Below are 26,559 nucleotides of genomic sequence, written 5' to 3'. Positions count from 1 at the left end.
AGTATAAACACAAATTGACTCATTTATTCCTCACAATAACTCCACTGTGGGGAGCCAATATAGGATTAAGCCTCAGACTGACCTGTTGGCAAAGTCACAAACAAGTCCCAGCTTAGAGGGCACAGTCCTCTTAGCATATTTAGCCTTGACCTTATGACCCTCCCTAGGTCTTATCTGGGAAGCTAATGGGCTGAGGGAAGTGCAGCAAGAACAAAAACAAGTGAAACTCACAAGAACATTGTAACTATGGAAACCACTACCTTGTTTACCTCTGACTATAAAATAAAGGCTCAGTTTGCCTGGGGATCTTTCTCGGTGGCCTCAGCCAGGCACAGGAAAATCCACAGAGACTAAAGAGAGCTAGAGAGTTCTGAACGCTGTCTGCATGTGAAACATTCTTCTCCGACTCCGTCCACACCTTTGGGAACCCCTGGACCACTGGGGCTGGACCCCGGCGACTCCACCACAAGGTAGGTAGCACTATTATCCACAACCGCGTTTTACAGATGAGAAAATAAAGGCAGAAAGAGACTGAGGAACTTGCCAGAGATCACACAGGTAGGAAGTGGCAGGGTCAGGATGGGAAGGGAGCATTCTGACTCCAGAGACTTGCTGTCACTCCCTGTATCACACCACAGCCATGCTGCTCAGGCAACTGGAACTCACTTGCATAGTTTCGGATAAAACACAAGGAGGACTCATTCAATGTTCGCAGTTGAAAACCGTGACAGAACCTGCAGGGAGGAATTGTTGGTGCTGTCTTAATAATTACCACCTCCCAGATGTGAGCCAAACCTTTCCCTCTACAAAACTCAAAATCCGAGTTTGATAAAATGTTTCCGAAAGGGAGACTAAAAGGTCCTTTAGTAGTGCCACTGGGAAACTTAGCTACAGTTTGATTTCTTCTTGAAACTGTTTTCCTACTACGTAGGAATATTTGCAGTAAATTATTGACTATACTCTCAATCCTATGCAGAGAAAGTCAAAGTAATATGTATGATAAGCAAGATAAAATAATCTCAAATAGCATTTTCTAGTTACAATGTATAGAAATTATCTCTGGAGACCTACATTTTCTGCACATGCCAAACAATAGGAGGTCACTAAGAATCATGTGAAATAAGAAGATGGGATTGAATTTATTTAGTTCCAAACAACTAACGCACTGCTCGAATTTTGTTGGATAATTGCTGTTGGGTAACACAACTCCCCTTATGAATTAAAGAAACTTTATTTTACGTTCTGTCTAAAAGGATTAATGGTTTACTACTAGTTACTATTTGATGTAGTACTTAAGGTTCCTCAGGGCTAATGACTGGGTGGGACCTACTGTATTATTCCAGGCCAATCATTGCTCAGTCATCTCTTTCCAGGAAGATTCTAACCAATAAGAAGCAGCCTGAGATTCTGAGCTGAAAGCTAAGTGCCCCATATATGCCTGGCTGATGCTGAAGCAGGTTACGCTTCCAGAGAAAAGGCTCCGGTGGTGAGTTAAACATTTCTGGGCAGGGTAAAATGCCACTTAATATTATGCATAAAGTAGATTCTGAGCAGTGGAGTAAGGGCGAGGATATCAAGGACGATAGAGAGAAGTGGGATATTCCATAAAAACTGAAGAGACAACAGCGTCGCTTAGGATTTCCCCAGGAGAGGTTACTTGAGAGTTGAAGTTGAAATTTTTTAAATTCAAATAAATAGTTTTATTAATTTCAGGAGAGAGGCAAGTTTTTGTACTTTTTAAAACTTTCTTGGAAAAGACAAATTTTAAGATATAAATTAAAGGATATTATTCTAAAGAAAGAATGTGCTAAGATGGGGTTATACCATGGATTTTGAAAATGATTCAATACTCTGCTTATCTAAAAGTCACATATAAACTTCTCAGTGAAGATTCAGAATATTTAATTAAGGGGAATCAGAGAAGCATGGTTATTTAAACTAAATATCGAATACGACTTTACTGAGGACTGATTTATGTCCTTACCCTGATTAGTCATATGTTATTTTTAAGACTTTATAATGGCGTTTGTAAAACAGACAAATTTTTGAGCAAATCAAACATTTTGAAAGCAAGTAAGAAAGCTGATCATTTAGAGCAGTGGTTCTCAACCTTCTGGCCCTTTAAATACAGTTCCTCATGTTGTGACCCAGCCATAAAATTATTTTTGTTGCTACTTCATAACTGTAATGTTGCTACTGTTATGAATCGTAATGTAAATATCTGATATGCAGGATGGTCTTAGGTGACCCCTGTGAAAGGGTCGTTTGACTGCCAAAGGGGTCGCGACCCACAGGTTGAGAACCACTGATTTAGAGGGACATCGTCTTGACAGTACAAGTTTTTAAAGTCTACCAAGAATATACTTTTAGAAGATTAAATATTTTTAAATTTTACTTATCATTTAATTATATAGTTATCAATCAAAAAATACCTTGCAGTTTCAACATTTTGTACTGTCGATGAACTGTGTTTCAGGCTAAGAATGTTCTCATCAGTTCTTACTGTACTAAATCAGTAGTTATATCTTTTCTGAAGTCTTATTGAATCCAACTGCACAGAGTCTAAGCAAAGACTACAAACACAGATAACAGTTTAATGACTCTATTGGAAATTCGGTTCGCTAAATCCCTGGTTATTTATCCTGGGATTTAATTACTCAGGTGACTAAGGTTCCTGGACAGGTACTTTTTAATTAAATTAACTCAAAAATATATGTCTTGTGAAAGATCACTGTTTCCTCACACCTCCATTCCTACTTAAATATATTTCTATTACTTGGACCAAGTTTTAATTTTCTTTTTCAATGACAGCTTTGAAGAACAATGTGAAGACTGAATAGGAAATACATCAAGAATCTACTTATTGAGCTCTTCTAACAAAAGCCAGGGGCTCCCTAATGTTAACACATTAGTGTTTATTTGGAGGAGGAAATATATAATTTTTTAAAAAAGCAATAATAAAGTAAATAGCTGAGTCCCCCCCCCCCAAAAAAAAAATTTAGTTGGAAGATGTCACTGAACAATTCTTCCAGCGTATTTCTGGACTCAGCGCCCAGTAATACCAATCGCTTTCAAGTTAATGTCGTAAATGAGGGCCATGAGAGCAGTGCCACAGCGGATAACAGCGACCCTCCCCATTATGAGGAAACCTCTTTTGGGGATGAAGCCCAGACCAGATTCAGAATCAGCTTTAGGCCTGGGAAACAGGAGTGCTATGACAATTTCCTCCAAAACGGAGAAACTACTAAGACAGATGCTAGTTTTCATGTTTATGATTCTCACACAAACACATACTACCTACAAACCTTTGGCCACAACACCATGGATGCTGTCCCCAAGATCGAGTACTATCGCAACACCGGCAGCCTCAGCGGGCCCAAGGCCAATCGACCCAGCATACTTGAAATTCATGAGCAGCTTGCAAAGGTAAGCTTAAGAGAACAAGCAGGTGTCCTCCCTTCCTCCTTCAGGCGATTTCCTGTTCTTTCATAGCACTAGGAATGTAGAAGCGTCCAATGACGAGGTCTGTTCCAAACTGTCCATCTTACTTACACGACTGTCCCTCGTTCCCAATAAGCAGAAAATACACAAAAGCGTCTCACAGGTATTTACTGACTGAGGAAAGAAAACTAGAGAATTGACTCTGAAAGTTAGGCAATATGTCCTCGGTTGTTTACAATTGTAGTCTACTCGATTCACACTTGGTTAAACATGTCAAACTGAATACTAAGCTGATTTCACCTTAGGAAGAATGCTTCTACAACAGTTGTAAAAAAAAAAAAAAAATCCCTGGTGCTTGCTGTAGTTAATTCTGTGGTACCAGCCTTTAGTGCACATGGGTATTTTCCATGTTCTTTAAAGAGACAGCAGAGATTTATAAGATTCAGCATGTTCTCCCTTCCTCTTCAAAGCTTCGCCTGAGGCTCCAGAGTGCACTTAAACATATAAAAGTAACTAAATTAAATTTAACTACAGAAGCAGCAGATGTGGCTAAACTTTTTATTATTTAAGGAATATAGCCACAGTTCCCAAATCTGCCAGAAACATAAGGCAGCACTTTTTCTAATCTACAAGCAAATCATGTGTAAGCTTCGTCTGTTTCTTCTTCCATAACCTGCTCTAAAATATGTTGATGCACTTTATCTTCCTGGTCTTCGGGAACACATTTGGGAATGAATATCATTCTTTGTCGGTATAATCACTTGCTAAGAAGAATAATTAGCTGTCACATATCCAATATAGTTTACTCTTGCCCAAGTGTTGAGATGAGGGAAAAAATTGGTTGGAACAATTTCTTTCATATTCATTCATTTGTTCAACCATTTTTTTTTTTATTAAATGATCACCTACTCTGGGGATTCTAGGAATACCAATCTCATGAAAGATGATGATAAAGGTGAAAAGCTCCTTTTAGTTTCTGCTCATCCTTCTTTTCCCAAGGAAACCCATCTCCAAAACTTGTTCCCCGTGATTGTATAAGGTCTCTGACTCTGTGTTTTACACCAGAGACTGAGTGATTTGCGGGGGAAGGGGGTGGAGGGGTGGGGGGGGAACAAGCCCATGCTCTAAACTTTGTCTTTGTAAGTGTCTCCTCTCCCCACCAAACCTGACTTGTTCCGTGTACTATATCTGCAACACTTTGTTACATGGCTGTTTTCTTTATAGGAATATGCTTTAGACTACCTGAGATATTAATGCTGTAATCAAGAGGAGTTAGCAATGTGGCAATGTCATACAAAGTGACAACCCCCCGGAAGATTTTTTGAGAAGAGGGCAATTTGAAATCAGACCAAGGTGTCACTTCCCTTTTCTATTTGAGAGAAGAGGAGAGGAGAAGAGAAAAAAGGGAGAGGAAAGAGGGAAACGAAGGCTGAGAAAAGAGTGTACAAGGGGTTTCCAAGATGTGGGAGGGGTAGAAAGAGAAATTTAGGGCATTATAAAGAAATTTCAATTTATTTTGAAGTAGTAAAATGAGCCAAAGTCCTCTTTAAAAAGACCTGAAATTCCATTCCACCATACTTCAACATATTTTTTAAAGCTGCTCCTTCATAAAATTGTGATTAAAATTTGAATAGTGTCATTCACCCCTCCCCCAACTTAACAATAAAAGAAAATAAATTTTAACTCTATTAAAAAGGAAATGGAGTAAACTCACATTGTTCCTAGGAGTGAAATTTTGGAGAGAGAAGAGTAGCTTATTTACAATTTCTAAAGCTGTAACATGTAAATCTTTATACACAGGAAGACTAACTCAGAGGGAACGACATTGTTAAAAAAAAAAACAACCATCTGATTCAGTAGAAATGGAATAGCTGCATTTGACAGATGTGATAGCTGGGTTATCATATTTTTTTGGAAAGATAAAATGAGACTGAGGACTTAACTTTGACTCAAAGCATTTTTTTTCTCACCTACAAAGGAATGGCAAAGTAAATAAATTAAAAGTTAGGTTTAGGTCTCATGCCCTGACTAATCATTCTGGATGAGTACAGCAATAAGTTACTCTTTGTATGAACTTGACCCTTACTTATCTAGGGTACTTCATTTTGATTAAATCATACACAAGTATCCACAGGGCCAAATTGGGAGCAGAATTCAAATACAACCACAGCAACTACAGTGGGCACATTCCTGTAGTGTCACTAAAGTTGTAGGGGATAAGTCTGCCTCCCCATGTGTTCTACCCTGTGATAGCCTTTGATTGCAGCGCCTTCTTCAATTCACCTCTCTTCTTCCCAGTGAATTTGCTACTACTATTTCATTTCCCCGGTTTTCCTCTGCCCCACACCCCCAAATAGAAGATGAAGCCCTGCAATGTAATGTAATGTAACTCTACTGCCACCTCCTTGTGGTCCTTGACATTTTTTATGGTAGTTTCTCAAATCACAACTAGAGTAAACATTATATGATAATACTCAGATATGTCACAGATTTTTTTGTATGCAAAAAAATTGTAAATGATAGTGTTTACTTAATTTAAAAGTGGAAAGTAATTGACATATTACTTGTTTGGTGATCTTTTTGCATCCATTATTATATTGCTTTAAAAAGCCTTTTAAGAATGGTACATTTATACTAAATGGCAAAACATATTTAATCAGAAACCAATTGGATTTTGTGCTAGTTGTGGTTATAATTCCCAAGTCAGAAAGAAAAAATACAAGTTTGTCCTAATTGATAAAATGAAAAATAAGTTTGAAATATCTTGTTTTAAGTATCAATCTTAAGTGAAATTCTAGTAGAAGTAGATATTGACAGAATTTGTTAGGCCAATGATTTGCTATCATGATTGAAGAAATCCTTTTTATTTTCTGTATAGTAAAGAGTGAAATGCCTATACTGGTGATTATGAATTAAGGATTTATGAAAACTCTAATTAAAAGCAGAAAAAAAGAGTAGTGCATCCCTTACTTGCTCTACAGTATTATACAAGCTACGTAACTTCAGCTGATCTTGCAAGATGCTTGTGAATACTAATGTTTATATGCATATAAAGTCTAGCATATTGCCTCCAATGGATAGAAACTCAAAAATGTTGATAACGATTATGGTAATTTTTATACTAGCTACTAGCTAATTTAAAATTTTTATTTAAAAAGCAAACTACACATCGATCCAATATTTAACAAGTACTAAATATATTTATTGAACTGTCTGTTATCTAATGTAACTCTTTAGTTATTTTCTTCAGGGGAATCATTACTGAGAGTTTCTTATAAATCCTTCCTGAAATTTTTTATGCCTACACACACACACACACACGCACACACACACACACACACACACACACACACACACACATATATATATATTATATATATATATATAAAATATATATATATTTTATATATATATATAAAATATATATATATTTTATATATATATATATAATTTTCTGTCCATATTCTTTTTTCAAACATGTATTAGGACATATTTTACACATTCTCTTGCACTCTGCTTTTTTCACTAAACAATATACTTTGGAGATCTTCCCATATCAAAACATTTATAATGTTCATTATATTATACATCTAGCAAAGATTAATTTAGTATTTTTACTTTGTAAAAACAATCCCACTTTTAGTATCCACCGTAATTCTTATGGCCATCTTTTCATGGAACTCGTTTTCAGCCTTACTAACTACCATTGTTAGCATTTCAGAAAAAACATAATTACAAAGGAATCAGGAAAATACATAGCCTTTCTATCAAAATCACTGTTCTCATGTCATTGAAATAAATTGTCTATGAAATGCATAAAATACTATAAAAATAAAAATATTATTAAGGAAACCAACTGTTAGGAACTGATTCTAAACAAAGTTCATAGAATGACTTCATATGTGAGTCATTAGATTGTTAGCAACTAAAATAAATGTATGAATAAAAGCATTAAGTGTGACTCTGATACATAATAACAAACTTTTTACTGAGAATTAATATATATGTGTGTGTGTGTGTGTGTGTATCAAGCAGAATGCTCACATTTGACAAATTCTCATTCAATCCTTATAACAACTCTTCTAGTTAGGTACTACTATTCTTTTTATTTTATAGATGATGAAAATGTTATAAAATCCTATGGACCTTAGAAAACAATGACTTAGAGAACTCAAAACTTCCAAGGTCAAAAAACCTTCTTATTTCCTTTTTTAAAAGTTATTTTTATCTTGAAGGTCACAGGCTGATAAGTTGAACCCATGCCTACAGGACTCCAGAGTCTATGCTCTTTATTACATATTTCACCCTCAGCCTACTCTCCCATAAGCCCTTTGCCTCGGCTCATTCCATGGCAATGGAATCTGGTGGAACTTGGGCACAAGGGAGAAACCACACCTCAGTCATGATGGGTTGAGCAGGAGATCCCAATTCCTTCTTATTTGGGGGACTGTGCCAAGACATTATGTTGCTTCCCCTACAGAATTAATTGCAGATCTCAATTTTCATTGTCACCATTAAAAGCATTTATTAGCTATTTATTTATAAGAGCTTCTGTATAAAGCAAGTTAAAGAGATTTTAAAATTTCCTAAGTCAAATGGCATTGCTATGGGTAGAAATAAAGGATATGTAGTCAAAGTAAGCATTAAACCACAGAAGTCAATGTAGAAATGCTTATCTTCTGAAAAAGGACAATTAAAATGTACAAATGTGTTCCCTATAAAACAACTTTTTCTAAAGTGTTTCAAAGTTCAAATTTGGAACTTTAGCATTCAAATTGGGGCTATTAGACATCGCCAAGCAAATAAAATAGACATTAAAATTGAGGCAATAAATGCCTTTAAGGCCAGGGATGACCAGAAGCTACCCCTAAAATATTTGTTGGAGTTAAACTGCAAATAAGGGCTCATTCTAATACCTGTCGCGTTTGTAGTACCCAAGGCCACAGCGGGAGCTCTTACTATTAAAATACTCCATGGGAACAAACAAACAAAAGATTAATTTTCCATTATAAATTGTTCAGTGATAGATAGGAGTTCCTTTAAAGTATACTTGGAAAATGCCAAGCATCATTTTGTTTCATTTTCATATTCTGGTTTATCATGGTTTATCACATATAGCTCCCTGTTGGCCCAAGTTATCAAAAATATGTCCATTTGTGTGTGAGCCATGCGTTTTTCAGATGTAGTAAAAATACTGTGACTATAAATTGTTCCATTGGTATGAGTTAGAGGCATAGTCTACAGTAACTTTTAGAAAGAGAAAAAAATCCTCTTTTTATTTCCTTTTTAAAATTTATTTTTTATTATAGTTAACTATATCCCATTAGCTTCAAGTCTATAATATAGTGATTAGATATTTATATACCTTATGGTTGATCACCAGGATATTACCCTGCAGTTATTATGATATTATTGACTATATATACTATGATATTACATCCCCATGACTATCTTTATAACTGGCAGTTTGTACTTCTTAATACCCTTCGCCTTTTTCACCATCCTCCACACCCTCCCATCTGGCAATCATCAATTTGTTCTCTCTATCTATGAGTCTGTTTCTGTTTTGTTCTGTTTATTTTCACAATTTAAAATATCCCCCTTTATCACAAAAGGCTAGAAATGTACAAACATAGTAATACTGGCTATTAAGATATACAAATGTGATTAGAATCATGTTGTGTGTTTTTTTTAATTCTGAAATGATCCTTAGGAATTATCTGGTCCTTAGGAATTAGTTTTAAAGCAATCCAGTGACAGCAGTCTAAGAGGTCTAGGGGAATGATATTGGACATATGTTGATAATTGTGGAAGCTGAATGATAGGTACATGAGATATATTATTCTCCCTATTATTGCATGTGTTTAAATATTTCAATAATAAAAAATATTTTAAAATAATGGGGAAGGTATCATGTAGGTCTAAATATTTATGAAACTACTTCTCAATGATGATCTAAAGTTTCTACTATCCTGAGATTAAAGGCTAAAAACTTGAAAATGTATCTAGTTAGAACTTAAAGAATAAATATGTTACTTTTTCATTTACTCCTTAATCTGTATACAATGGAAGCTTTACTAGTTTGTTAGTATTAGGGTAGCAAAGTTTGTTATCAAATGGTTTTTCTTATTTTCCTTCTTTCTTTTTAATGCACTTTATTTTACCTTCTCGGAATACTTAATGCACAGGTAAAAACTCTTAGTAAATAAATAATCATTCCCTAAAGCTATGCAATTTAAAATGCATTTATAAAGGTTATGGGTCATCATTTATGGTAATGGAGTGTGAACAAACAAATTAACTCCAAGTATGAAGGGAAAAAACTGGTTCCAGGCAGCAAGCATAAAACTTTTATTAGTCTTTGAGATGTTGGTCCCAAGAACATGCAGGAGCCAGGAGTCTGCTTGCCACAGCCACCGACCACCCACAAACCCTCCCCCAAAGTCCTGGTCAGTACTTTATCATCATTGCTGTTTGGGCTTGCAAAAGAGACATTTATTAAGAAGGGAAACCAAGTTTTACTTTGCCATGTCAGAACAGAAAGATAGCAAACATAGAAAAATGAATTTGCCTTCAAGTAAACTACTTCAAAGTAAAATTCCCAGAAAACCCAGTGGACGTATCTTCATCTGCAATATCCAGGAAAGGTTAAGTAACTCGCTGGGGGACACACCCTGAATTAATTGCATAGCCCAAACTGGATTCCAAGTCTTCTAGTTTATATGGTGCAGCAGTTTCTGAACTCTGGGAATGAGCAATGGAAATGGATTCTGTACTTATAAATTTACTAGCAGACCATTAAAGTCAATAGAAGAAATATATACATTGCAGGGTTTTCCCCCCTCTAAGGTATAAATATATTTAAAATTTTGAAACTTTAGCAGGTTGAACATATTTACCTAAGGGAGGGTTATATATTTTACATTGATGGAATAGTTGAGAAAATTATTGCCTTACTAATTTCCATATATGATGATTTCCTTGACATGTCCTATAGAAGATTCTTTTGCTTTATATAGAGAGATAAGTTAAAGAACTATTAAACTTAACTAGAAGGGCATCAATCAGAAAGATATGTTCATTTAAGAGGAAATATTAATATTCTATTCATCCTTTAACCTACTTTGTAAGATTTTTTTTTTACAGCCATTGGTATTCTCATTAATCCAGATCTAAGGGTCACAGTTACCCTCAGAGTTCATCAGAGAGCAAAGCAATTTCCTGGACCAGACCCTCAAGTTCAGGTTTAATCATAAAACATGGGTTTTATTCCCAAGACTGCCTTTGTAAAGCAAGTGATTAAGGCTTTGTCTCATGGGATCCCCAATTAATCCAGGAAAAGGAAATTGCCTTTGCCCTGAATGAGTAACTGCTGATGGTCTGGCCATGGGATCTTTTTTTTCCAAAGCATATTAACATTTAAATAACAATTTTAAAATTTAATTTATTTTCCAATTATATTTGACATACAGTATTATATTAGTTTCAGTGTACAACATAGTGCTCAGACTTTTATACCCCTTATGAAGTGATCACCCAGCTGACACTATATATAGTTATTACAATGTTATTGACTATAGTCCTCTTGCTGTACTTTATATTGCCATGACTATTTTTATAATTGGCAATTTGTACTTCTTAATCTGGCCATGGGATCTTGATTAACTAGATTATTGACAATGTTAAAAGTTTTTTCTCAAATTAAGTCAATAAATGAATCTCCTAACCAAATAATCTCTTCAACTGTCATGGACATTTTAACACATTTTTCAATTCTCTGTTCTCATTGATTTTCCAATTGTAGAAAATGAAAGTTACATTTGACCCACTCAGCTGCCTTATGTTTACAGAATCCTTTCAGGGAGAAGTTGAATTTTTAATTGACTGGAGAACAACCCCAACTGTTTCACCCATCTACCGTGTGGGGTTCCACAGCTGTTAATGAATATTTACATTGCAAGTATTAGAAATATGATATTCTGCAGAAATTAAGTATATTTTTAAGATTTAAGGATCCATATCTGAACCCATGTTATTTTACTAATTTCTTTTTACTTTTTTAAAATTAACTACTGAAAAATTGTGAATTACATGCATGACTTGCATTTGTGGCTAGAACACAGCTCCAGGTTCTGCCCTGCTACTTCAGCCTCCACTTCCATGGACTTCCTTTATCCATATCTTACATTGATGTAAATATATGCTGTCGACTTTCAATTATCTGTGCAAATAGAGACTTAAAGATGCTGAAGATATATACTCCAGGTAATTCATAACTAAATTTAACTATTAATTTGTATCCTTTTTCATTCAACCTTTTCCTCCCAGTGCTGTCTTTAAATAAAATAACCTGGCTTGGGATTTATTCCATTCCCCTCCCTTTTGAAATGTGGCCTGTACAAAGGAAAGCGTGAGAAAGGGAATACCCGATGGGGAAGGAAGAGAAAAGAAATAGGAAGCCAGAACGGATGAGGAACTAAGTTGTCTGCTCTTAAGTGATAGATATCAGGTGACCTTCAAGTCCCCTTTATGGATTCAATAGTGCTTATCATTGGCCTGATATATAAGGCCCTTAGTTGACATTGAGGAGAAGTAACCAACACCACCATCTTCTTTTCAGTTTAATTGGCGTACAATGACTCTTATTGTATTATATTACATTGGCTACCCAAGTGTCACATTAGTATCATGAAAAATTCTTATGCGAGAACAAAATTGGAAAATATCCTCACTTACAAAGAGAAGTAAAAAAAATATGCTGGAGGAAGGAGACAAGAAGTCAAACTCATTTTGAATAAACAGCCTGAATTAGATCCAGTTTACAGTGCGGAGGCTAATGCTACACCAAAGCTCAAGCAGCAGGAATCCCTGAGCATGGCAAGGGCAAGAACTACGATGGCCCCCAAATAAAGTCTTTATAATTAATATGGAATATTTATTTCATGCCAGTTCCATTTTAGGGGGCAGGGGGTACCCTTGTCCAAGACCTCTTAGCTGGTAATGTCAGAACATATCATTCTAGGCTTAAATAAATTTAAAACATTTAAACAAATAAAGTTGTCCTTTAATAATAATTAAGTGCTGAATTAAAAGACTTCCCTAATGGTCTCAAAACCCTTACTGCGAACGATTGATTTTGGGAAGCACAATGGGGTATAGTCCAACCATTACAGAGTCAGGTAGGTGCCAGATAGGCTAAATTAAGTGGATGCTTCTGAAATTAATAAAAGTCATACCTAAAAGAGAAATTAGGGAGTTATTCTTGAGAGAAACAGAGCTATTACCTCCCCCACTGAATTCAGAGACTTTCTACTAATAAGGAAGGTCTTTTTCAAAGTTAGGCCATAGGAAAAATTAATTAAAAATAAATAAATAAAGGAATGACTATTTTAAGCTTTTTTATACTACTTCTCATTTCACACTCAGCCAATCTTTCTAATTATGAGACTTCTTTCCTTCTGTGCAATACTAAGAGCACAGCCCACAGTTCTCAGGCAAAGGCATATCTCATCAAAAAGAAATTTTTCCTACAGGAATAGCATTTTTGTATAGCCATACAATGCCTTTAAACCCTTTTCTTAAAAAGAAAAAAATCTGTATCCATTCATTGAATCTTCTTACAGATACTCTGACGTGAGTAGAGAACTTTTATCATCATTATTTTAGATGAATGAAATGAATCCCAGAGGGAGTAATGGAAGGAAGGCCAGGTGCTCTGTTTTAGTTAAAGAAGCTTAACTTTCAGGTCCTCTTACCAAGTCTTCTCAAAGACCCTCATTCACTCTTGATAGACTTTCCTCCTTTTATTACATCCCTTCTTCTCTCTTTTGTTCCTTTTGTGTTCTAAACAAATCAAAAGCTGGTCATTTTCCTTTAAGGCAATATTCTCACCAGTAGAAGAAGTGCCCAGATTGCTCACCACACCTGCCGTCTTGGTGCCTTCAGCTTCCCAGGGCAGACATTAATTATCTTAAAATGTCTAGAATTATTTTTTTTGTCAAAGTTTATGTCCATTGTTTTGATTTGCTCTGAAGTTTTTATGGAAACGTGTTTGTTGACGTATACTATGTCTTTGCTCTCTGTAACAATGCAGAATGTGGCAGTGGCCCCAGGTTCAACTGACAGGGTTGCTAACGGTGATGGGATGCCTGGAGATGAACAAGCTGAAAATAAAGAAGAAGAAGATAAATCCGGGGCTGTGAAGTTCGGATGGGTGAAAGGTGTGCTGGTGAGAAAGCTCCTCTGTTTACAAATGAAAATGATCCATTCAATGTTGTAGTAGACTGTTAACAAGGCCTGAACACCACGGTTACAAAGACCTGGGTTTTGCCGCACTATCACTTCTCATGTCCCTTTCAACACCCTTCCATCCACAGGTAAGATGCATGCTGAATATCTGGGGTGTCATGCTCTTCATTCGCCTCTCCTGGATTGTTGGAGAAGCTGGAATAGGTAAGCATTTTCCCCCTTTCTTATATAAAGTTTTATGTCAATTTTAAGCTCAAAATAAGCAGTTTGTGTTCACCATTAATGCGGAATGTGAGATGAAGGTCACAGAAGAGCATTTGTACTCTCGCTTTGCCTCTTAGACATGTTTGTCGGAGAGGAAAGGTGAAGCATTAACTCTTGGGCGACTGGAATTTTCCAGTTTGCCAACCAGATAAGTGCTCAAGGAAATATTTCTACATTTTCATAGAGTTTTAGGTGTACAGGTAGAGAGATACACATTCATATTAAATAATAGTATTCATATTTGTGACATACTGACATTTATGATTATTGGCAGAACTTCACTAAGTAAAAAATAACTTGAGGAAAACAAGAGAAAATGTGACCTGACAAATAAAAATGCTGAATTGTTGAACATTTTCCAAAGAAAATAATTCTGTTCATTTCAGGTATCAGCAGTAAGAAAACAAAGGTTAATAAAGTATTGCCAGATGGAAGCTTACAGTGATAGATAAAATGACTCAGATCATATATATAGCTCTTGCTAATTTTTCTAAATGGAAAATGAATGTTGACATCATTATGAGTGATTATTTAATGTTTAAATATTATATTCTATTTAAAGTATTATTTCCTGTGGCAAATCTTTTTATTGAAAGTATATTAATAAAAAATTTATATAAAAATGTATTTGAATTTTATCAAAGTTCCTGATTTAATGTGATAAAAATTAATAATGGTGTTCTACTCTATATATGGAAAAGACATTATGGATTCACTCCTAGGGAAGACTTACAAATCATTAGTATCAAGAACATAGACATTTGGATATGCTTTCAGATACTATTCCAGAATGTATCTCACTTCTCATTCAAACGGTACTTGGTCATTATTTAATACCTTTGCTCCTCAAAACACATTCAGAATCATCAGAAGACTAACTTGGGAAAAAGAAAGGGCTGGGTTGTAAATTGAAAAACTGGAACCTGTTCCCATAGTTTTTCCATGTTTCATGTTTGGCAACGGCTGGGCTCCTGACAAAGGGCTGCTTGCTGGCTTTATGATGCATGTCAAATGAATGCTTACAGCCGCAGGGTCCCAGCTAAGTATATGCTGTTCCATGGAAAATCTGCATCTTAATATTGCCAAGTTTTTGCTCCAGGGTTTCATGCAAAATTAGGTTTCTAAGGGCAGATTAGTGACTTATTGAGATCATCAAGAAACATTACTTTGTTTGGAGGTGTGAGCATAGCCAAGGGCAAAAGTAATTCTTTTTAATGCAATTTATTTAACATCCATATGTTGGGCTATAATCTGAACTTTAATCAGATCTTACATTACTCTTCACAGTCAATCCAGTTTCATGTTTATTGCAACACTGTAAAAGAGGAAGAATCCTATCTTCTGCTAAACTGCTTGTTATGCTTTCAGACATCAGTCTCGTTTTAATAAAGACCTTTTACTTAAATAGTTCAATCCTACTTTAGAAGAAATAGAGTTCTACCTGCATGGCTGTTAAAATAAATTTTACACTACCCTTTCTTTTAATTCTCAGACAATAGACTTTAGTGAGTAGTAGAAACTTATTACTACGCTTACTCAGTTTTACTGGCCTTTGCTCTAAACTTAAAGCTAAATGAGTTCATTAAGTCACCACCTGGGTCCCATTTGAGTCCCCTTAATTGGGTAAGGAAAGAAACAGTACAAATAGTTTCTTTTTGCTTTGGGGATAGCTTGGAGAAGAAACCTGAATACTCTAAGCCCAGACCCTGGGAAGAAAGCCAGAAGAAAGCTGGAGCCAGGAGTAACTAACTGTAGCCCTTAGATAACCATTCTGGAGTCATGAGTGTTGGCTGTCTTGTCCCCAAAAGCAAATGGTAGAATGAGCCAATAATGCCATCTCCTTGTTCTTCTCTGCCTTGGAGACTATGGCTGGGGCCAGATAGTTTGCCCTAAACTTAACTATCAGGCAGGGAAGAAGGGTGTGAAAAGCAGGTACGACCAGAAGCAAGTAATTTATACTATGTGAGGGTCGTTTTCTCATCTAAAAATTAGGGAGCTGGATTAATGGTTTCCCAATCAATTCTTTGAAGATAATGCTAAAGAACCTTGCTGAATAGGCAGGCACAAATTGAGACAGGCTGAGGATAGTGCAATAGTTTTCAGACTGTGGGGTGCATAAAAATCACCTGGGATGTTAAGTTATAAAACTGTAGAATCCAGGGATTCACTTTGAAAGATCAAGCTCAGTTAAGTATGGGCATTTTTAATAGGTGCTCCAGGCATTTTCTGGAGTAGGTGATTAGATGACTGTGCTTTGAGAAAACTATGAGCTAAATGTTCTCTACTTTACTTTTTAGCCTGGGATTTTATGTTTGTGAGAGAGAAACAAATCCCTCCACTGTTTAAATTAATAAAATTTATTTCAGGATTTCATTTGGTTTACAGAAATGTTTGCAATGCCAAAGGATAAATTAAGAATTGTTGGGAAAATAGAGGCAAGGGGAAAACTGTGGTAGGGAAATAAAATCAGAGTAGGTTTAATACCCTGAAATGCAAACTATATGGTTCTGTATAGTTGTTGGAGTGAGCTAAACATTTGGCCAAACTTACTCAAAACTAAGTCAAGAGCAAAATGATGTGCAAAAGGTCAAAAGAAATCACTTTCAGAGGCACAAAGAACTGAGGCTACATAGTGATGAAGAGGTGATGCTCACCCCAGGAAGCCTGCAATAGATGTAAAAAATTTAGTGCAACGATTTCTTAGAACACCACACTTAAGAATGTACAGGTGCCAAAGCAATATGGTCCGAGTTTGCATGTTTTACCCATAGTTAGCCTCTTCCTACTGCACCTGGAAAAAGCCTAGAGACCTATGCTAGAGCCAGGGTGTTCCTGTTTCTTCCCTTAATCTCCCTAGACTTCCATTTCTCCTGGGGAATGTCCAGAGAGATCACAACCTCTCTTGGCTGATTACCCTTCTAATCATTCTTGGAACTAGAGAGCCTGCCAACACTTATGGAGGGTGGCAAATTGTGGGAAGGCAAATTATATGGAGGAACTAATAGAAGATAAGTTTATGTTCCTCTGGTACTAATTCCAGCTGATAATGGTCTAGACTTGTCTCTGGCACCTTTACAAATTTATGTCCTGTGTTTAGGCAAATAGAGGGAAGTATCTGCTTCTTTTCAACTACCTTTAGCTCAAAATAATCCTTAGCTGAGAGCACCCTTGCCTTCCTTTGAATTTTGGTTTACCACTCTCTCCCTCTCGTAATCATGGACTTCTGTACCATAGATCCTGGAGGTCAGCTTTCTTCATTTTGTTTGTTCTTTGTATTTCTCATGTTGTCTAACACATAGCTGGATAGAGAGTAGGCTTTTAATAAGCAATAGCTATTATGACTATTATGGATCAGATCACAAAACACTGCCACTGATTGTGGACTGTGTTCTATGCACAATGCTGGCCACTTCACACATGCATTCTTTCTCATTTCACTGCCATTTTGGCTCAGAAAACTAACTTGTTAGAAGTCACATAGCCAGTGAGCGAAAGTAGTTCAATTTGGTTCTTTCCATATTACTTATCTGCCAGATGAACAATTTGTTAGATTGTATCTAATTTCCCACTCCTACACAACCAAATGTATATGAAGAGATAGTTACCTGGAAAGATGAACATTTACTCTTTAGTTATATTAACAGCTTGGTATTATATAGACCAGCGGTTCTCAACCTGTGGGTCGCGACCCCTTTGGTGGTCGAATGACCCTTTCAGAGGGGTCGCCTAAGACCATCCTGCATATCAGATATTTACATTATGATTCATAACAGTAGCAACATTACAGTTATGAAATAGCAATGAAAATAATTTTATGGTTGGGCCACAACATGAGGAACTGTATTTAAAGGGCCAGAAGGTTAAGAACCACTGGTATAGACCAATTACTATGTGTATAGGTGTCTTTAGAACTTCATCATCATCATCAGTGAGGTTCATGTTAAATTTTGACCAGCCATAGTTGCTTCATTGTGTTCAACTTCACACTCCACATCTTAGCTCTTGAGTTTGTAGGATCTGTGCTGCTATTGGCAGAAAACTAGAACTGAGCACTTACTCTGTGGCAATTGTTAGGCCACCTTGTTAACACAAATGTGGTCCTTTGGTGATTCCCCTAGACTTGCTGGTTTTTATGCAAACGACCTAATGGATTGTTCCACCAATTAATTGCCTTTATTTTTCCTCTCTCAACTGAGGTCTTGGTGTGATTATCATCGGCTTAGCCGTGACAGTGACTGCTATCACAGGTTTATCCACCTCTGCTATTGCCACAAATGGATATGTCAGAGGAGGTAATTAAACTTGTGACCCGCATGATCATTTGTAAGGTAAAGGCAACACAGGCTCAAATAGTTCACCACTGACCTTTCTGGAGTGTTTTTAAAGGTAATCCAAGTTTCCCCCCTAGCCCCTCCTCAGGCAAGAGAGATGCAAGAAGAATGGGGAAGGATTTAACCTTTGTCAACCCTCCAACTTTCTCATTCATTCCTCTCAAGCAAGAGAGAAGGTCAGATGTCATGTTTTCTCTTTTCACAGCCAGGGTAGTTTCTCTCCCAGGACATTAGCACAAGTCAACGTTTCCTTTCCAGGGCTGCAGTTTAGACTGTGTGTACGTTTGGAAACCATCCTTCATCGTAATGAGCAGTCCTCTGACTTGATCTGTATGCCAGGCAAGCCAGTTTCTCTTCAGCACAAAGGAGCTCCGTTGTGGCCCAAGGCTTGGACATGAAGACTTAAACAAAAGGCCGTGTAGTTTGTGGCCATACGGAACCCAAGGAAGAAAAGTAAAATGTGCTATCTTTTATCTTTCATTGCTAACAGGTCTTGGAGTTGTCATAATTCTTCTTTCCACCATGGTAACCTCTATTACTGGGTTGTCAACTTCTGCAATAGCAACTAACGGGTTTGTGCGTGGAGGTAAACTTTCTAAGATATCTAATGCTCTCATCACTTACTACGGGTAGGCAAAACTTTTTATATACTTTCTTTTTTATGGGAACAAGGAAGTAGCCCAATGTTCTTGAAGCCTGGCTAACTCTTTGGATGATCTGGATGCTGAAGGAAACATGAGGTACTGTGAGTATAGACCCGGCCCACTCCCGACCAGCTGTGGTCTCTTCTCTAACGGACTCTCTGGCACATTGCAGGTCCCGGTTTCCAGATGCTCAACTTCCTTGGGCAAATGGTTTATTTTTCAGGCTAGTCTGCATTCTTCCTGGTGTTTCTTGGAAAATCATTCCTGGACACAGCTTCCATTTTAAAGTTTAGTACATTTCAGGTGTTTCCTGGACCTTCGTGGAATGGGATTCTTTAGAACATTTCAGGTTTCTCATGCGGAGACTGAACCTTCTGTGACAAGAGGCAGACTGCTGCCTCCTGACGTACTGGGGACTTCTTGAAGTACTGGAGCCAAACACTTTTCTTGGGGCATTTTGCAGGTCTTGGAGTCATCATCATTGGCCTGAGTGTGGTAGTGACAACACTCACAGGTATTTCTATGTCTGCCATTTGTACAAATGGAGTAGTAAGAGGAGGTAAGCCGATTCATTTACCTATGACTGCAAGCTTGGTTATGAATTAACATCTAGAGTTGATTTAATGTTGGAAGTAAAAATTTTATATTGATAATTAGTCTCCAAAGCCTTAACATAAGACAGAATAACCCAGAAAGTAAGGAGTAAGGCAGCGTTCTTCTCAATTAATATTAAGAGATCTCCAGAAAAGATTTCTTCACCCCATTTCCAGTGATTGAACATGTTTACAAAGTAGAGAGTGACCAGGTGTCTAGAAAGAAGGCATTTTTTTGTGCCTTGGGCAAGCCCTGTTGGCTCTCTCCCAGGTCCTCTCAGCATGGGTCTTCTCCAGTGGCCCAGCTGTCACTGCTGAAACGTCCCCCTCTGTCCTCAGAGCTCACCCAGCACTATGCTTCCAGTGTCCAACAGCCATGAGAAGATCTTTAAAAAGAAAAACAAACAGTTTCTTTCAAATTATCCAGGAGCAAGCAGGCCTAAACAGAAAACGAAGTGCCTAAAGTTGATCAATGTCCTAACTTCCTTCTTCCCCCTTCCATTCTGCTTGGGTTCCTCAGGGTTTCTGTTTGGGTATCTTCCCCAAGTCTCCCCACCCAAGAGCTTCTAAAACACTGTGCTTCCCACAACACACCTCCTCTCATAATTTCTGTGTGGCTCTCATTTTGACCAAGCCTAAGTAACTGGCTAGCCAAATTATTTAGTGTAATATGGGCAAAGGAAATAATGGGGATTTGCCCCACTGAAATAGGTTACATTTTCAGAGAGGACTTTGACCCCTTAACCCATAGGAGTGACTATAGTGGAGGAAATTCCTTTTAAGTAAAGATCATTTGTTTTGTTTTTAGATACGTTTGTTCAATGTCATTTCCCTACCAATTCTGTCTACCTCTAAGGCAAGCTCAGTATAGGAAGTTATTAATTTACTATGGTCTGTGATAATATCAAGTTATCCAGGCCTCTCAACATCTAGTCTTTTTTACCTTCACTGGCAACTCTCAGTACCCTTTAAGCAGTAAACTAATCCAGCTCAGTATTTCATGTGCACGGAAGTACACAGCCATATATAGAGCTACCTTTTTAAGGTCGAAAGGAGAATTGTTCTAAGCCCTCCCTACCTTTCTTCCCATTTGTCACCTCCATACACATAGAGATATTTGGCAATAATCATGCCTTCTTGAACTAAAAACATTAAAAAAACCAAGTATGATTTATAGAGTGGATAATACACAGAACTATACTGATACCTTTTTCACATAGCAATTATGTACCAGAAAATTATAACAGAAAGAGAGTTAGAATAGCAATGATAAACTTCACCTATTTCATTTTCTGCTAGCCCTGCCTGTTTTTGGAAATTTCAGATATAAAATTTTACTTCAGTTACATTATTGATTTGAACTTTCCAATGAAATTTTATAAAAGACAAAGCATTTTGGGTAACATTTGCTGTATTCTTGTTTGTAACATTTGTGTTTAATTAGGTTTCAGTAAGTTGGATTTTAATGAGTCAGGATAGCTCTATTGTAGATAATATACAAAGTGCAAGGAAGGTTTAAGCTATTCATTAAGGTGACATAGATTCCTAAAATTATTAAGAAAATATAATATTTTTATTAGAACAATTAATATTTTAAATGTCCTCAGATGTTCAGAATTATTTTCCCATAAAAACTAAATCCCTTATAAAATAAATAAACTAAATCCCTTAGCGGTTCCTCATGTAAAGCATGCTGTTTCTGTTTCAGGTGGGGCCTACTATCTCATCTCCAGGAGCTTAGGGCCAGAGTTCGGTGGGTCTATAGGCTTGATCTTTGCTTTTGCCAACGCAGTGGCTGTTGCTATGTATGTGGTGGGATTTGCTGAGACTGTGGTAGACCTTCTTAAGGTAAGTAAAAGCTCTTCTATTTTTATCCAAGCAAGATAATTTGGCTTAATTTGCTTTTTCAGGGCACTAGGGCATATTATTATGGCAAGATGAGAAGAAATAGATTTATTCTGAAGAATGTGGAACTTGGATATAGTTGAAGAAGCCCTAGGCTTGACATTAAAACTGACTTAAGCTAGAGCATTGGCCTGCGGATTGAAGTGTCCCCCAGTCTGATTCCAGTCAAGGGCACGTGCCTCGGTTGCAGACTCTTCCCAAGCCCAGGCCCTGGCCAGGGCTTGTACAGGAGGCAACCAATCAGTGTGTTTCTCTCACATTGATATTTCTCTCTTTCCCTCTCTCTTCCACTCTCTAAATATCAATGGAAAAATATCTGGTGAGCATAAAGAAAAAAACCTGACTTAAAATCCTGGCTCTCACATTTACCAGCTGTTGGACCAATCCCTCTATTCTTCTAAATCTTGTTTTCCAAATCTTTAACATGGACTAATACTCTTCTATGCATTTTATAGAAATGTGGTACAGATCAAATGAAATAATGTACATGAAATACTGCATAACATACAGTAAATAATGAGTATTATTATCAGCAGCAATATAGTAGTCCCACCCTCTTTACTGAGGGTGTATGCCTGAAACTGTGGATAGTACTAAACCTTACATATACTATGTTTTTCCTATACATATGAAACCTATTATAAAGTTTAATTTATAAACTAAGCACAAGAGATTAACCACAATAACTCAATAAAATAGAAAAATTCTAAGAATATGCTATAATATGTTATATAAATGTGGTCTCTTTCAAAATACCTTATTGTACTGTGGTCACCTTTTCACTTAAAGGAAGCTCTCTACAACTTTGACTTCTCTTTGGCATACCCGAATTGCCAGCATCGCTTCCCTTGCCCTGTGAAACCATTAAGTAGAATAGGTTACTTGAACAAAAGCACGAAGATATCGTGATAGTTGATCTGATAACCTAGAAGACTACTGCGTGACTGACAGGCAGGCAGGTAGTGTATACAGCATGAACACACTGGACAAAGGGATGATTCACATCCTAAGTAGGACAGAGCAGACAGCACAAGGTTTCATCATGCTACTCAGAACAGCACTTAATTTAAAGCTTATGAATTGTTCATTTCTGGAATTTTCCATTTAATATTTTTGGACCATGGTTGACCATGGGTAACTGAAACTATGGAAACCACAGATAAGGGCAGGGGGACTACTATATTACTATTATTATTATAGGTTTACAAAGAGAAAGAAAGTTCAAACATTAGAATAACCCATTGCAGAAAACTAGGCATTTCCTAGTTTAGGTGCCCCATCTAGGTGGTATATATGTGTGCATGCGAATTAGTTGGTATATGACCTATCTTCTAGTCCTCTTTCTGTGGTAGTGATAGCATTCACTGAGTTTAATTGGTAACAGTATATTTATTTTAAAATTAGATGAATAAATGAGTGGGTCATACGGTTCATAAGGTATGCTCTCTTCAATAGATGCATTGCCTGCTTTGTGTAGTTTGTTCTTTAATTGAATAACACTTATATTCCAATATTAACTTTGGAAAACACTAATTTTTATTCCTCTAGAATTTCTCTGACACACAAAAATAACAAGTCATTCTTCTGAAACAATACATAATATGTATATCTACACATACTTTTACTTAGTGCTATAATAGCTTCTAAAGCTGTAATTAGAATGAATCTCTAAAATGTCCAACTCCTAACTTTGGCTATCAAAGGCCTGTTATCCTAGAAAAGAATAATGTTAGGTTTTGTATCTTCTCAAATTCATGAGCACTTCATTTTTCCATCATCCTGTATGGCCTCAGACAGTAGTGTATAGTATCTCATCTTACTGTTAAATGATACAATAAATACACAAGGGGGAAAAAAAAATCCATCTCTAACCATTTTTGTGATTTTTCCCCCCAGGAGAGTGATTCAATGATGGTGGATCCAACCAATGATATCCGGATCATAGGCTCAATCACAGTGGTGATTCTTTTAGGAATTTCAGTAGCTGGAATGGAATGGGAAGCAAAGGTGAATTTCACAAAATGAGGTTATCAACAATCGATGGTCAGGCCTGGAACAAGTTGCAGGGACAGAAGGAGGCCCATATTTAAAAAGAATTGCTATTATTGCTTGCTATGGAAAAGCTGCAGGCTAGCGCTAGGGTGGAACACCAAGCCCTCAAAGCATGACATCCAGGTGGTCATGACTCACAGCTCACGTGTGATATGATCAGATCAGTGCTTTGTCCTTGTTTATGTATCATCACAGTGACACAACCACCACGGTTGGTGCCATCTTCATGCCCAGATCCCCTTATGATCATAGCATCTGTACAGGCTGGCAGCCTGTGTTTCTCCACCACACCTCTGGTAGCCCCTTTCAAGGTGGCTGTGAGTGCTGAAACTCAAAAGAAATGGCAAATATGTTGGAAGAAGGTAATAGAAGCAGAAACTATCATTCTCTGAAATCTAGTACTTCAGTAGCAAATTAGAGGGGATCACAGGCCTTGGAACTAGAGAATACCTGGATTTAAAGAGTAGTAAAACAGTTAGTAAACTTCTAAATGATGGGGAGCGTGTTTTCTGATTGCTTTGTAACTATACAGTGGCTGGTCTAATTGAAACTGAACTTATATACCTGGAGATGGAGTAACGAGACTACTGATGTTCACCGGCTAGGAAAAGCCAAAGCCTTCCATCTATAGAAAGCAATAGGAAACATTTCTACATGGCACTTCTTTATGGGTTAATCATTCACACATTAAACAAAAATTGATTAAGTACTTGTCCTGGGCATTCTGCTAGGCACTGGGTATTCAGCTTTGAATAAAACAGGCACAATTCCTACCCTAGTTGAATACATGGCCTGTGAGGATCTGAGTAATAATCAAGGAGATAACAAGTACATGTAACATGGTAAATTGTCCAAGTACTATGAAGGCAATAAGCAGGGCACTGAGATAGAAAATAATGGGAAATCTACTTTCAAGGGCTTTATTCCCTGAGGGCGGCAATATAGTTTCATGACAATAGAGGGTAGAAGTTAAAGTTCTGCTGTTAGAATGCCTAGATTCAAATCTAGTTTATAACCATATGACCCTTAGTAAGTTGTTTAATTTATCTTTATGACTCAGTTTTTTTTATCTTTAAATGCTGATAATACTACCTACTTCTAAAAGAATACTGATAAAGTTAAATTTGCAGCTGTTATATTATAAACCTTTGGTGAATGTTAGCTATTATTGATTTAGATCCAGTGGTCATGAAAGGCCTGTCTGAGGAGGTAACTAGAACTGAAAGGATAAAAAGAAGGAAATAGTTCTGCAAAAAGAAGTGCCTTCTTAGCAGAGGGAACAGCATGTAGAAATGCCAAGCCAATAAACACCCTGAAATGTATGGGAAACTAAAAATAGACAATTTGGCTGGTCAACTTTGCAAGCTGCTTGTGCTGGGAACACATTGGCAGACCAACATCAAATACACTAAGTGTCCAGGGAATTCTATGAGTCATTCTGTTTCTTGTACTTCTGCAGTTAGCACTGGGGATGGGAGGAATCCATGGAGTTCTGCCTAAAAAGGAAATAAGCTCTATTAATGTTAAAAATTGGGGTTTCACTTATATTCCTGAGGACACTGCAGTGAGTTACCTACCTAGTACTTAGAATGTTCTTGTAATGTCACTTTCAAGTGTCCAAGCACATACTCCCATTGAAAATGTAATATGTATACTCAGGTCAAATAAGGCTTATTAAGAAGTCATTCCATTAGGATCTACTTGTTACCTACTCTGGGCAGTAGAGTCTCAACTGCAATAATGAGATAGAGTCTTTCATCAGGGGAACATAACTTTCATGGTTTTGCACTAAATTGTTAAATAAATCTAACTTGGCCTCCTTTTATTTTGCCATTCTAGGCTCAAGTGATCCTTCTGATCATTCTTCTTATTGCTATTGCAAACTTCTTCATTGGAACAGTCATCCCATCCAACAATGAGAAGAAGTCCAGAGGTTTCTTTAACTACCAAGGTACAGTTGACAAATGAGTTACTTTGCAATAAATAGCTCTCCGTTGCTCACCTCCATCAGCTCCCTGTAACCGCCACTCCAGCCTTGGAATCCCCGTGTGATCCAGGGAAGAGCCAGAGGTTGGATTCAGGAGAGCCAGCATGAGTCTCAACCCTGCTGCTTACCAGCTGGAAGGCTCACCTAACATGCTTGGGTCTCAGATTTTCCTAATAAGCTGATAATAACAACTTCCTGAGGGGATCTTTAAAAAGCAAGTAATATAGAGGATGTAAAAGTGTCTTGAAAACCTCCAAGTGCTAGACAGCTTGTTGCTGTCAAAAGGGTAGAAGCAGAGTGTGCATGCAAAGGAGGAGGAGAAAGCTCAGACCATTGGTTCAACCACTGAGAGCACTAAAGGAAAAAACAATCATTTTTTTTCACTGTTAGACTGTTTTGCACCTTGCTTTTTAATAGCATTGCCTAGTATCACTGTTGGGTTTTCAACCATAAAAGACTGTAGGAGTTGCTTCCTGTAGCATCCTGAGATAGTGCCACTGGGCATGGAATTTGACTTCTCTCTCCTCTTCTACCCCACAGATCCATTCTTGCCTAGCTTCCCACTCTAGCTTACTCATGGATCCACTGCTGAGATTTTACAAAGATTTCCCTTCATTTGCTCAGTTGTCAGGATTCATTTCCTTTTTATATGATCTCATCTCTTTCTTTCCGATTCTTTTTCTTTATAAGGATTGTCTTGTTTGCTTTGCATGTTAACATCCTTTTCCTTGTTATCCTTCTCCCTCCTTCCTCCTCCTGCTATATTTTTTCTGATGTTATAAATTTTCTTTCCTTATGTTTGCATTATTCCAGATTCGTTTGTTCACATTTTTTCATTCTTTTCTTGCTTCCCTTTCCTTTTCTTCTAGATTATTTCCTTTTCATTGGTGACAACCTGGGGCAATAGTGTTCTCCCATAGATAATAATTTGGTGTAAGGATTCAAAATTCAATCTCAGCAAGGGGTGAGTAGGTGAGAATATTAACAACAAAATTTTAAAGTAGCCCCACCCACAAGGTTCTGCAGTTTTAAAAAAAGGCATAGAAAAGCAGTGTGTTGATTAAGGTATTTATGCATGTGAGAATTAGTTGTAT

General features: G+C 37.0%; 1 protein-coding gene across 3 annotated transcripts in view; it reads left to right on the top strand.

The window, feature by feature from the left end:
* The first annotated feature begins 1,373 nt into the window (after positions 1–1,373).
* Positions 1,374–26,559, top strand: part of SLC12A1 (solute carrier family 12 member 1) — an 86,855-nt gene continuing 61,669 nt past the window's right edge. Inside the window, exons 1-8 of one of the 3 annotated variants that reach the window (XM_059702233.1) lie at positions 1,374–1,486; positions 2,812–3,426; positions 13,535–13,669; positions 13,818–13,893; positions 19,392–19,487; positions 21,230–21,369; positions 23,323–23,433; positions 25,318–25,429. In XM_059702233.1, coding sequence (XP_059558216.1) covers positions 3,010–3,426; positions 13,535–13,669; positions 13,818–13,893; positions 19,392–19,487; positions 21,230–21,369; positions 23,323–23,433; positions 25,318–25,429 — 1,087 coding nt within the window. In that variant the 5' untranslated portion in view covers positions 1,374–1,486; positions 2,812–3,009. Of the gene's footprint in view, positions 1,487–2,811; positions 3,427–13,534; positions 13,670–13,817; positions 13,894–18,149; positions 18,246–18,774; positions 18,871–19,391; positions 19,488–21,229; positions 21,370–23,322; positions 23,434–25,317; positions 25,430–26,559 lie in introns of all 3 variants that reach the window. The other 2 variants (XM_059702232.1, XM_059702235.1) reach the window with 2 other exon arrangements.

The sequence above is a fragment of the Myotis daubentonii genome, chromosome 1 (genome assembly GCF_963259705.1).
Source record: "Myotis daubentonii chromosome 1, mMyoDau2.1, whole genome shotgun sequence".
NCBI classification, from domain to species: Eukaryota; Metazoa; Chordata; class Mammalia; order Chiroptera; family Vespertilionidae; genus Myotis; species Myotis daubentonii.
This window is presented reverse-complemented; position numbering and strand designations above follow the sequence as displayed.